Source organism: Sinocyclocheilus anshuiensis, unplaced genomic scaffold, assembly GCF_001515605.1.
Source record: "Sinocyclocheilus anshuiensis isolate Anshui unplaced genomic scaffold, SAMN03320099.WGS_v1.1 scaffold14, whole genome shotgun sequence".
Taxonomy (NCBI): Eukaryota; Metazoa; Chordata; class Actinopteri; order Cypriniformes; family Cyprinidae; genus Sinocyclocheilus; species Sinocyclocheilus anshuiensis.
This window is the reverse complement of record NW_015544139.1, coordinates 667,625-680,622: the sequence shown is the minus strand read 5'-3', so window position 1 is coordinate 680,622 and position 12,998 is coordinate 667,625. Positions and strand designations below refer to the sequence as shown.

At 38.8% G+C, this 12,998-nt stretch overlaps 1 protein-coding gene across 8 annotated transcripts in view; it reads right to left on the bottom strand.

Moving 5' to 3' along the window:
- LOC107695025 (histone-lysine N-methyltransferase NSD2-like) overlaps window positions 1–12,935 on the bottom strand; it is a 34,413-nt gene extending 21,478 nt beyond the window's left edge. The window contains exons 1-16 of one of the 8 annotated variants that reach the window (XM_016494794.1): window positions 12,660–12,935; window positions 10,237–10,988; window positions 9,899–10,091; window positions 8,277–8,437; window positions 7,720–8,190; window positions 7,545–7,625; window positions 7,276–7,447; window positions 6,975–7,031; window positions 6,729–6,838; window positions 6,467–6,566; window positions 6,217–6,332; window positions 5,879–5,989; window positions 2,313–2,436; window positions 2,035–2,235; window positions 1,173–1,352; window positions 829–985 (exon numbers count right to left, since the gene is read on the bottom strand). In XM_016494794.1, coding sequence (XP_016350280.1) covers window positions 829–985; window positions 1,173–1,352; window positions 2,035–2,235; window positions 2,313–2,436; window positions 5,879–5,989; window positions 6,217–6,332; window positions 6,467–6,566; window positions 6,729–6,838; window positions 6,975–7,031; window positions 7,276–7,447; window positions 7,545–7,625; window positions 7,720–8,190; window positions 8,277–8,437; window positions 9,899–10,091; window positions 10,237–10,974 — 2,972 coding nt within the window. In that variant the 5' untranslated portion in view covers window positions 10,975–10,988; window positions 12,660–12,935. Of the gene's footprint in view, window positions 1–828; window positions 986–1,172; window positions 1,353–2,034; window positions 2,236–2,312; window positions 2,437–5,878; window positions 5,990–6,216; window positions 6,333–6,466; window positions 6,567–6,728; window positions 6,839–6,974; window positions 7,032–7,275; window positions 7,448–7,544; window positions 7,626–7,719; window positions 8,191–8,276; window positions 8,438–9,898; window positions 10,092–10,236; window positions 10,989–11,401; window positions 12,020–12,659 lie in introns of those variants that run through there. The other 7 variants (XM_016494798.1, XM_016494797.1, XM_016494799.1 and 4 more) reach the window with 7 other exon arrangements.
- Between the last annotated feature and the right edge of the window lie 63 nt (window positions 12,936–12,998).

The following is a 12,998-nucleotide window of genomic DNA, read 5'->3' as shown; positions in this document are numbered from 1 at the left end:
CACTGAATTTATTTAATACACGAGTTTCACAATTTGAGTTGAATTACTGAAATAAATGAACTTTTCCACAACATTTTAATTTATTGAGATGCACCTGTATTTCCACTTGAGCTTGGTCTGGTACGACACGATTACAAACTGTTCTCGGCCCAGAACTCTGGCAGAATGCATGTAGTGACATCACCACACAGGACTGCTCACTTGTTTGTTGTCTGGCTACTAGTTTCTCTCTGTAACTGTCCAAATGCACTATTTGAGCAAAGTAAACAAAAATATCTGATCATCCTCCATAACGTGGTTGCCATTTACATCTCATACCGCATTTAAACACTTGCATTACCAAGGCAACAACTTACGCATTTGTATTGCGAGCTCTGTTATGAGTCCCACAGTGAAAAATGAAACCATATCCGTACCTGGGCTGGATCGGCATAGAATAAAACAAGAATGGTGTGGCCGATGGTGAAAGAATGGCTTATATAAAATAAACACTAGTACAAAGCTCACTGCCATGATGACAGGGTGTTTAAGGTGGTAACCAGGGCATTGCTTTGGGGCTACTGTGGTTACTTACTGGTCTAGGTAAAAAAAATAAAAATAAAAATATCTCAATGATATAGACATGGCTATGTGATTATTTTGCCCATTTTATAATCTGCCAGGTAAAAATCTTATCTCTGATCAAAATCTTATGTCAGTAATCGCATTATCTAGCCCTAGCAACCACCAAAACCCCTAAATAAAACGTAATAAATAAACTTCTACTGTAAGTGGATGCGTTTTTACATTAAATAAAGCTAAAGGTGTGTGATGCTGATGGAGACTGACCTGTAGTTCCCCAGTTTGACCCAGATGATGTCTCTGTATTTGGGTTTCTTCCCTGAGCGGCAGTCATTACAGAACCAGCTGCCATCAGGCATAGCGATGTTCAGACAGTCAGGGTGAAACGCAGCCGGACATGACTCACAGCACAGCAGACGGCCACCTTCAACACACACATTTATACATTTATATAGTGCCGTCATTATCAAAGAAAATCAAATATGCTCTGATTCTTTTATAAGGTTTTAGGTTTATTTTCATCCATTGCAATATTTTAATGTTTAATTTTGGATGCCCCTCATTAAGAAAGGAATAAAACAGAGCTTATGTCTTGAAAAAACAAGTCACACCCTTTGAGCAGATAAAGCACCAGCTGACGTTGACGTGAGAGTGGTGACTGTAGCCTTTCTTAGGCCTGAAGTGGTTTGTGCACACAATGGCAGAGGAAGTGATCATCTCACTCCCCGCAGCAACACACAGGTCTCCAACATGATAGGCCACGGGACAGCGTAAACAACGCATCATCTTTCCTGCAAGGGGACAACAGGGAATGTGCTTTATGTATTAAATGATAAAACCAACTAACTAAAAAAAAAGTCCTTTTGTCGGAGATTCATTTAGCTCTTTTATATAATTTAACCTGTTAGTAGTGTATAGAGTTTAACCAAAAATGTAATTTATTCCTGTGAAGGCAAAGCTGAATTTTCACCATCATTACTCCAGTTATCAGTGTCACACAATCCTTCAGAAATCACTATAATATGCTGATTTGGTACTCAAGAAACATTTCTTAATAGCAATTTTTAAAACAGTTGTGCTGCTTAATATTTGTGTGTAAGCTATAATTCAAAACTTGTGAGATTCTTTTAAACTTTCTATTCAAAGAACACTGTTTTTGTGTTTCAAAAAAATAAAATAAATAAAAATAAAAACTTACAAAAAACAAAAAAACACAAACAAACATGCATATCTTTATATTGCCACCCATTTGCTGGCTGAAAGCAAAAACAGCAAAACCAGGGCAGTCTGATTCATAAACACATGACCCTTATAATCTGGTTCTTTTAATGAATCGTCAAAAAAGACTCACAAATTATGGTTTGAATCAAATTACTTGCTGTATCTGTCTGAGTGGTTACTGAATTAACATCACTGACTGTATGTTTATATGACAGACTGAAATTAAATAAACAAGCACATCAGTCTGAGTACCTTTGGTGGCCTTGCCGGCGCCGCGGCCGCTGTAGTGGCAACTGAGGCAGGTGTGCAGGGGGCAGCGGAAGCCTCGGTTCTCAAACACGGTCAGAGCACTCAACCGCACACAGGCCTCATGGTAGAAGCGTCCACAGTGAAGCACACAGCAACGCCGTACCTCTCCTTCAGACTTCTTACAGGTGAAACACACATGCACACCTGAAAAAAAGTGAAAAAATTATAGCTCACAATAGTGAGAAAGCGGTTTTTTCTTCACATTACCATGTGTGCCTCACCTGAGCTGCAGGCGATGCAGAGCACCTTTTCTGCTGACCGATCCAGTCCAATACAGTGCAGGTGATATGAGCCACAGCACTGTCCTTCACACATCACCAGATCCTCCCGGGTCTGCTCACACACCTGTGGAACAGTAACACTCATGAATGACTCTCGCCCGTATCTGATCGACAGATAAACCAACAGATAACTATTCTAAAATCTTGGATTCAACCCACTTTATCGTCTTGATTTGTTTGAAATAAAATTATATTACATAATTTGTTTGTGATTTTTATTTATCATGTACATGTACATTACATATAGGACAGCTTTTGATCAAAACAGATTGTGATTTGATCACAGCATTACCGCTTTATTACTTATATCTCGTCACCTTGGAATTATAAGGTTCTATCTGCATTCTGAGCAGTTTCGAAATATTGACCTTCAAAGTTTTTGCATTCCATCTAGTGATATGGGATAAGGGGAACAAGTCTCTTTCATACATCAGTACCAAAATGTACACAACTTAAAAAAAAACCCATTACATAATTTAAATAAGTTGTCACAGAATATGAATATGTGAATTACTAAACTGACAAAAATGGCAGACAGAACCTTATAATTCCATGGTGACGATCTCTCTTATTTACATCTTGTTTCTACTTTGTTGGTTTTAAGGAAGTCATTCACAAGTGCACAGAATTCACACTGAACAAACTCTGCCGTATTGAGCGGATTCTGACCAACGTAAATACCTGATTGGCCATTGCATTCAAATGCTCAACAAACATGACTGTGATTGGCTAAAATGTCAATACCACAAAAACAGTGTTAACAGAAACCTTTGACAGTGTTAATAGAAACCCTTCACAGAGCACTCACACAAATATGCACAAGGGCATTTAAAGTCAGCCACCTATCACATGAAATCCAAACACCAGTGAACTGAGGAAAGACAGCTGTCCATCACTGCATTCATGACTAGGGATGGGTACCGAAACCCGGTATTTATTCGGTCCCGGGGCTAAATTATGAAAGACCGGAGTATCGATAAGCTCTGACGTTAACGGTTCTGCTATCGGTACTGGAGAAATTAAGAAAACACACATACATTTATTATTGCTATATATACACATTATCTTGCAAATTCTATCTCACCAGAGTTGCCGTCTGTTTTTCAAACATTTGTCTATGATGCATTTTTGCTATTCGCAATTCAGAAGCGAGATCGAGCTCATGCGGAGGAGCTTCAGCACGCGCAACATGAAAGCTTTAACTATAATTGATAACTTTAACTTTAATTATGATAGAAGACAGAACTAAACATTCAAACATCTGCTTACACTTTAGGCCTGTGGCTGTTTTATTAAGCTAATTTTATTTTTTTATTTCGATTTTGGCTTCTAAGGATTACACAAAGGAAGACATGAGGTAAAGCTATTAAAAACTAGCTGCGTTTCGTCTTGCGCAACTTCTTTCCCTTCACAGCGGTGCTCATTCGTTACTCCCTAAATCCAAAACTTAACGTCAGAATCAGCTCAATCGGTGATTGTTGTAAAATGCCGTCTTTACTGTTGCTAAATTGCGGGACATGTTTGATAATAAAACGTTGAAAGCACATTCCACAAAAGAGACTCTGTTCCTCAGGCTGAAATGTGTGCACACGGCGCGCTCCAAAACAGACAAATTACACTTTCAGCTTTGGGTGCATGTCCAAACGATCAAGTACACACAAAAATATGTCAAAATGGCCGGCTTGGAGAGTATTTACTTAAACACAGTTTATGTCTTAAGTGGAGGAGAACAGTTGGGAGAAAATCCGATGTGTGTCAATATATTGTCTTAAAGTGACAGACTGGCGCTTGGGCCATCAAAATGCAAAGATAAAATCACTCGCAGCTCTTAATCTGAATAACGTTATAGCTTTAATAAGCATTAATCTATCAATACATACAATGAAAACTATGCAGTGTTCATTTACATTTGATTACTTTTAGATTTCTTTTGTAGGCTATTACCTGAACAGTAATGTTAGTAGAACAGTCCTGGTTGTTTCAAACTTCTTCCATTAAGGGTAACAGAGACTACATGCTTCTGTGACCCTTCAATGAAGCAGAATTTTTTTCTGAACTCTTCCACAGATGTGTGGCTTGAAGCAAACCTGTTTCTGAGTTCTACAGACAGTTCTTTTGACCTCAGGGCTTGGTTTTTGCTCTGATATGCATTATCAGCTGTTAGACCTTTTATTAAGACGTGTGTGCCTTTCCAAATCATACCCATTCAATTGAATTTGCCACAGGTTAACTTCGCTTGAAGTGTAGTAATGAATGAATTACTCCAAAATGAATGCTCCTGAGCTAAATTTCAACTGTCCCAGATATGGGATATATGAATATATATGAATACTTATGCAATGGAATCATTTTAGTTTTTTATTTTTAATAAATTAGCAAAGATGTTAAAAAGTTTTTTTGCTTGACAATTATGGTGTATGGAGTGTAGATTGTTGTGGAAAAAAACGAATTTAAAGTAGTTTAACATAAGGCAGCAACAAAACAAAATGTGAAAAAAAATGAAAGGGTATAAATACATTCTCATGGCACTGTATATATAAAACAAAAAGTACCAATAAGAATACCATTAAAGTACCGAATCGATAAGCAGTATCGGTAAGAGCAGTAATACCATTAAAACCTTAACGATACCCATCCCTATTGACGACTGCAAATAAGCACAGCTGTACCCCGAGTGAGCCGAGGAAACAGCTTATCTGATAGCCATATGATCTTAAGACATATGCTTCCTTTAAGTTTCCTTGAGGGATAGTGCTTTAAGAACAGAAAACACAAAGTGCAATAAGAAACTTTGCTAAGCACACCATTATCTTTGTGTCTCTCTGGAACATCTTTGTTGAAAACACGTTCTTGTTATTAGACTGAGGACTAATGTGGATATAATGTGGATATAATTGTTTTTCTCAACTATCATGATGTGAGAAAATAAACACGATAAACATAGGCCGACTCGAGTGCATGTACATTCTGTACTGTAATACACTGTCCGGTCTGCTTTATTTTTCCACTTGCTCTGCTTGAGCTTGAATGCTTTTGTTCTTATATACACGTTCTTGTTATTAGACTGAGGACTAATGTGGATATAATGTGGATATAATTGTTTTTCTCAACTATCATGATGTGAGAAAATAAACACGATAAACATAGGCCGACTCGAGTGCATGTACATTCTGTACTGTAATACACTGCACGGTCTGCTTTATTTTTCCACTTGCTCTGCTTGAGCTTGAATGCTTTTGTTCTTATATATATATCTTTTTTTTTCCTCACACGTTTTCAACAAAGAAAACCTTGAGATTTAACAATGTTTTTGTAGAACGTTGTGTATAAAGCTTGTTCGGAAATGGTGACAAAAACAATGTGTTTTATTATGAGCCCAAATATTTGATTACAGTATTTTTATAAAGTGCCCATCCCTACTACTGGTACTGCAAAAAGGCTAGTATCTTTACCTTTTTAAAATGTAGTACTGGTACTTTTGACAACACTACACAGAGTTCACTCACCAGACACACACTTTCTTTCCTGGCACCTGCAGTTCGTTCGGTCTTCTTTGAGTGATGTGATTCGTCTGTACTGTCACTGGGAGAATCAGGTCTCTGCTCACACAGCGAACTCTGAAATATGCATTCAGAATATATTTACTTACAGGACATCTTGTAGACAAAAGTGACAGAAACCATTCATTTCCAAACAAACAAACAAAACAAAAGTCAAAACAAACAAAGTCAATTATTCAAACCAAGAAACACTGAATGAATGTCACATTTTACAAACTGGTTCACAAATGATCAGGTTTCAAGTATGATATTTCAAGTATTGAAAAACAAACAAATACACACACCTCTGGTTCAGGAGAAGATAATGGGCAGTGCTTTTTGGATGAGACAGGAAAAGATTGTCTGCCTGACTCCTGTTTCCACTTCCTGACACGTTTGGCTTTAGCAGGAGACTCGTCCCCTGAGAAACAAAGACAATTTTAAAAACATAGAAACTGTATATATATATAAAAATTTTTTTTTAAAAAAGGACACAAAGAAGAACAGTATTTGGACTGGGCCTTTTCTGTAGTTTAAAATGGTTTGTGGATTTACTTGGGCCTTTTTTAGCTTGTTTCCTTTTGTCATCCCTGTCTGCCTTCCGCCTCCTCCCCCTGGGTTTACATTTGACAGTGGCCTCATTTGATGGTGCCTTCTGACAGAAAAGTAGGAATGAAAAACAATATTACTAATTTAATTTCAAAATTAATCGACTGATTAAATTATTTTATTATAATTTAATTTAGCATTAATTATTTAAAACAATTCATGCTAAAATATTTCCACTCAGACTAATGCATGGCATTTTCACTTATACCTTTTGGCCTTTCTGCTTTTTCACCACTTTTTCAAGCTTGGTTTTCTTTTTAGGCTGCAGCACCACATCATCCTTTGATTCTCGTAAACGTTTGTAGACTATTTTCTTTCCTGTATGAAGCAGTCAGAATGCATGCTTATTTGAAACCTTTTATAAAGTAGAGAAAGGAAAAATTGAAATCGCATCATATGACCCCTTTAAACATATACTTTTTCCATGTTGCTAATATCGAAACCCCCCACACACCTTTAGATGAATCTTCCTCCTCCAAGACTTTTGGGCTTGGTGCTAATACCTTTATATCTGATAAAAGAAATACACAGGAAATTATTACAAGAGCAAAAATACATGAAACAACAACCCTGAATATTTTTGAGGATTTTTATTTTAAAAGAAAGGCATAAAGAGAAATGAGGATTGTTTAAATTATATAATGACTCTCTATAGATTGTTTAATCTTTATAGACACAAAAACAGCAATTATCACTGGTTAGGAAATTGTTTGCAATTTACAGTTTATAAATGTCTTTTAAGTTACATGTCTCACCTGAAAGTCCAGGATTAGTGGACACTGTGCTTAAAGTGTCAGAGATACTGACACCAGCTTTTACTTTCCTCTTCTTTACTGAATTTGGTGCTGCAGGAAATTTCTGTCTGAGCTGTCTCTGTTTCTTTTGAGCTTTTGGCTGAAGGTTTAGATCAATACAGAGCAGGTCCTTCTTATATGTAAAGAGAAAATTAAAAGAAAGTTATTACCACAAAATACAACAGAAAAACTGATTAATATCATCCAGTGAGACAACACACACAACACACCTTTTTCTGGTAAGCCCATTTCCCAGCCTTTGTCTTTATTTTACTCTGATGTTCAGATGTCTCTGATGCAGTGCAGGAAACCTAAAATGCCAAAAGTTTTGAAACATTACATCTCTAGCCTCAAATTGAAATCCTAATTCTACACTGAGATAAGTCCAATTATATTAATTGCTACCTGAACAGTAGACCCAGAGACATCTTTTGCAGAGGAAGCTTCTGTCTTCTTCCAGTTCAGTATTGTGCCGTGCCGATCCTTCTTCACTGACGTTTTAGGTGCTTTTTTGGGGAAGGTGTTTTTCCCTGATGAAGTGCTACTGTCTGTGGGGTGGGAGAAGAGGCCTGGGATGATGGTTGTTGTTGTGGAGTTGGGGCTGGAATGAGTGGAGTCGGGAGGAGTGAGGCTGACCAGCTCCTGAGACTCCCTCTGATCTGGGTCTTGCTGTGGTCCCTGATTGCGCTGTGCTTGAAGCTCATGTAGCATGCGAGGGTTGAACTGGGCTTTCCCATTTTCATAAACAAAGCTGAATTTGGCCAGTCGCTCCTCTAATAGTAGACCCAAGGCTTCTGTTGCCTGTGACACACCTGTCTCCCACTGTTCCCGGAACTTACGAGGAATTGCCCGCTGTAGAGAGCACATCAAAGACATCTAAGACAAAGGAATTTCATGATAATACAACAGATGTAGAGTAACACATCCCCATTAGTGAAAAATACAGACAATAATTACTGTACCTTCCTTCCACTGATATCAATGGGTAGTTTGTTGCTGCGGCAAAGTGACTGGTACTGGTGTTTTCCTGAGAAGGTGACCATGCTCTTCTCAAAAACATATCCTCTCTCTGGAGCATTTCCGAAGTACTGTACATGGTACAATAATCCTGTGCGGCTATTCACTGCCCCAAAAAAGAAAAAAATTAAGTCTTTAAAAAAAAATTAAGAAGTACACTTCTTACAGGTGCTACATTTCTCATGCTGCCTTGTTAACAGCTAGAAGCCAGTCCTTCTCTCTGCTTGTTAGCTCAAGGTCACACTTGTGCAAACAATTTTCACAGGATCTGTGCTCTCCCCTATTAGTACTTTAAAACCATCCTTTTGGACCAAATGCAAGTGTTGTTTGCAACTCAAATGCAACTCTTCTCTCAACTTTTAGCAATCTGCATCACAGACACAGCTTTCTAATGACTCATTATCTCTTATACTCATGGAGTCCCCCAGGGCTTAATTTTCAGCCCTTCTTCTGCTCTTATTTTCAATATTAAAATGCATTCTCTTCACATTATTACACCATTATGGTCACAGTTACCATTTGATGATGTCTTTTTGAACAGAGTTCTTTCCTAATTCTGCCAAACCATTCAAAATCTGGGTGATGCTGTCAGCCCATCATTTCAGTCCATATTAACTACCTGGTCAAGGCGGCATTCTTTTATCCTGGTATAATTATTTTAAACCTGTGAAAATGGCACATCTTTGCTTAATTCTTAGCCCAAAAGACACTGAATCTCTGGTACATGCTTTCATAATTTCACAGCTTGGTTACTGCAATTTTCTCATAATTGGCCTTCCCACCAAAACCATTGCAACCAATCCCCCCCAATCCTGTTTAAGTTCCACTGGCCACCCGTTTCATCTGTTATTTACTACAAAGCACTTCTTGTAATCTTTAAATCCCTTAATGACCTTGCTCCTTGAGTCTCTGAGCTACTTCAGCTGTTTTCTTGATGTCCCCTAGATTCTGACTTCCCACCATGGGTGGCAAATCACGCAGTGCCATGGCATCTAAACTCAAGGCCAAAGTATATTTCGGCTTTTACGCGTACACGAGGGTCCACGTACGCATAACTTCTGGAGAAAAATACATCAGATGCTGGACAAAGATGGAGCTTTCTAGAGCACATGTGTTGACTGCCTGTATTCGCACACGCTATCAAACGGAGTATACTTTGAAAGGCTACACATTCGACTATACGCGTACGCTAGTGTAAAAAACTAAGTATACTTTGGGCTTCACTCTCATGTAGCCTTTTAAACTTCTAAAACTCAGTTAAAAGCTTTATTTTTTCACAGTGTTATTTTCCACATCAGACTCATGTTTTTTTAATCAATATCTTTCAGTTTGCAGTTACAGTTCTACTAATGTTATTGATCGAGTTATTTGATATCCCATGCTTTTCCATGTCTAAATATAGATCACTATTCAAAGGTTCAGCCAGAGTTAAACAAGGATCATACTGACATGCCACAAACTGTCAGAAATTGAGTAAGACAGCAATGATGCAAATCTGTTGTCGTTGACGATATGGTGATGGAAAGTGCATTAAAAACTGTAAGTCAACTAATCTAGCACACCTTACCTTTTGACCTAAAGTGCATGTTAAACTCTGGGTCTGTAGTGATCATGCATGGCCACCAAGGGTATCCAGACACTTTGGTCCAGATAACATCTCCCACTGAGAACTGCAAATGGGGTTGTGTCTCTGTACCACACACTTCCACATCATCCACACCCTGTGCAACGTCACTCACTTCGCAATCAGACACGGGCTCCTGCAAGACAGAAATGAAGAACTGTAAGGAAAAAAAAAAAAGAGAATCCTTTACACAAGTGGTACACACATTTTCCTTATGACAAACAACTAATTTTGTATTAAATGCAGTTGAAGGAGGGTAAATGAGTGCCATTAAGCTATACCTGAATGGGGATGGAAGGTACACTAACAGGTATCTCGCCATCAGTCTGCTCATTAGATGCAGTGGGAACACATGGTTCAATGGTGAGGTCATTAGACTTTATGGTGGTGTTTAGTAGAGGGGATTTATCAGAACTCGAAGTAGGGGTTAAAATTGACTGTCTCCGATTTGGTGGACTTCTCTTCCTCACAAGACCCCTCTTCTTCTTTCGTCTTTCTCTCCTGGCAGTTGGAGAGGCCAGAAAACCTTCTGAAAGTCTCAAAGGTGCATCTGTCTCCTCTGTTCCCTCCCCTGCATAATCTGCTCCGAATCGATTTGTCTTACCACCTAGATTTACCACACATTTGGTTATTTTAAAAGTGAGTTCAGGAGAAACACTGGACTTCCTCGGAGGGCTGGCATGTTGAGGAACAGGCTCCACCCCTTTGAGAAGAGGCTGTGCAGCTGTGGCAGCACAGAGCTTTGGAATTGTGTCTTGATCGCCATTTAACAAGCGGGAAGTCAGGTCCTTTAGTCGCTCATGGGTGTGGTTATGACCATGACTGCCAATCATCTGCAAAACGCTTTCTTGAGGTGTAGCTGCCAGCTGAGTAGCAGCTTTATCCATGAGCATAGTAGGGTCAGTGCTCCCATCACCCCGACCCTTACGTCCACCAGGTGAATCAGAGGGCTGTTTCATGGTGGTAGGACTCCTGGGCTCTGGCATTGCAGGCAATGATGTCCCTTTACTATCTGTCATTACTAACCAGGTGCCTGCAAAAGACAAAAAGCAATAGACGATTACAAAAACAAACATTTACATTCAGTCCTCACCTATATTACAAAAAAAGTCATATTAATTAAAAAATATGTACACATGAATACCGAAATAAATTATATTTACCATACAGCTGTGTGATTGTTAATTAAAATATACAGTGTTTATATTAGGGGGCCCCTGGGTTATAAAACCTTTGCTTTAAAACTAAAAATATATAAAGAAAAAAAAAAGTTATATTTTAATGCAAACACAACTACATTATGGGCCACACCTTAGAAGCCAAGGCCCACTTCTGTTCATGAATTATACAAAAAAAATAAAAAACGGTAAAGGTTTAAAAATATCGTCGTAAAACAAAAATATTCAACGTAAAAAGACTACCAGAACAAACATAACCGACGTTTACCGTAAATACGTAGTAATTGTTCTAACCACTGCACCTGTGGCGACTGCTGCAAGCTGCAGGTCCTAAATAGCCACAAATAAACAGTGGTTACAGTTCGTGTCGGACACTGTGGTTATGTGAAAAAACTGTGGGTAATGCCGAGGATGGAGTTTGAGAACTGGAATGGTTTGGTCCCACAATAAAATGGCTTCCGTGGAGGATTCGCAGTGCCCGAGTGGGTGGCCAGCCGCTTTGATTCAGTTCAATGCACAAACCCCGACGCCACCTCCTCAAATGAATCCTGCAACAAAATCCAATAATACAAACCAAACGACACCAAATAAGCACTGCCAGCTTTCTATTAGCGAAATAATAAATAAACGCAGCGCTTTTGACTTGTAACATGCACAACGACAATAACTGAATCATATCTTAAAAGCGCATACAAACAAAACCTAACCAAAGCTTTATGTAAAAGAGTGACTGCTCAAATGCAAATGTCCGTTTGGTCCTAAACAAGAGGCAGTTATCGAGCTATTGTTATTCAGGATGAGCGGTCGGGATGCCTCATTAACATCAATGAAGGAAGATTACGGACGAGTCAGTGATGGACTCGTTTAACCGTCCTAATAGCCCACAGCAAACTGAAAGAAAATAACTAACTTTAATACAAACTTTTACACCAAAAAATGAAACTAAAACCTTCCGTAGGAATTGTGATCTCGGTTGAAATGCTGCAATACTTCAGAGACCAGACGTATGTAAGGCAATGTAACAGTTACATACACAGTGGAGTAAAAGATATCAAACCATAGGTTCATGAAAGTAACAGTATAGAGCTAATATGACGTTAACAAAGAAATGACTTGCCAAATCACATAAAACACTTGTGCGGACCAAACATTTCTACGCTATTAAATATGTAACCTCTGAGGAGGTGTCTGGGGCTGTGATACATACTATAACCACATGGCACATTTTATTAACTCTGGACTCATTTATTCTTTAAACTGAAGCTGACAAACATCGCGAACTACAGCTTAGCCAGCTAGCAAGTGAGGTGCAGCTGCCTCAGTGAGTGACACTACAAAACGACTCGTTTATCCGTGAAAGAAAAACCTCTAATATCCCACCCCAGCGTGTAATAGACAGCAACCCCCCTAATTATGATGTGCCATGATTTATTCCTGTGGGAAAATAAACCTGTTTACTGCATCTCCATAACTCCCTGAGAAGCTTGCGGGAAACTCTCATCCCAATCAGCGCCAAAAATACTCACATCCGATTGGCTGACACGCGACGGCCACAATTCAACCGGCCTTTTCAAATATCACTGTCTTCGCGGCAGACTCTCCGTTGAACATCTTCACTTATCCTTGGCGCACTCCAAACTTCATCGCAGGTTCGTTGTTTAAGATGAAGCCATGAGATTCTGAGATCATCTGTTTTTGTTTTTATTTCGAAAAATGGCAACGCGACACAGATCACTGCTCGAGGAATTGAGCGGAGGGCAATTCTCACCATGTGACGTCAGATGCAAGAAGGAGGGAATTCGTTATCTTGTTGCCAGTTGCACATAGAAAATGTGGCCAATGCTGAGTTTTACGTTATTGTATAA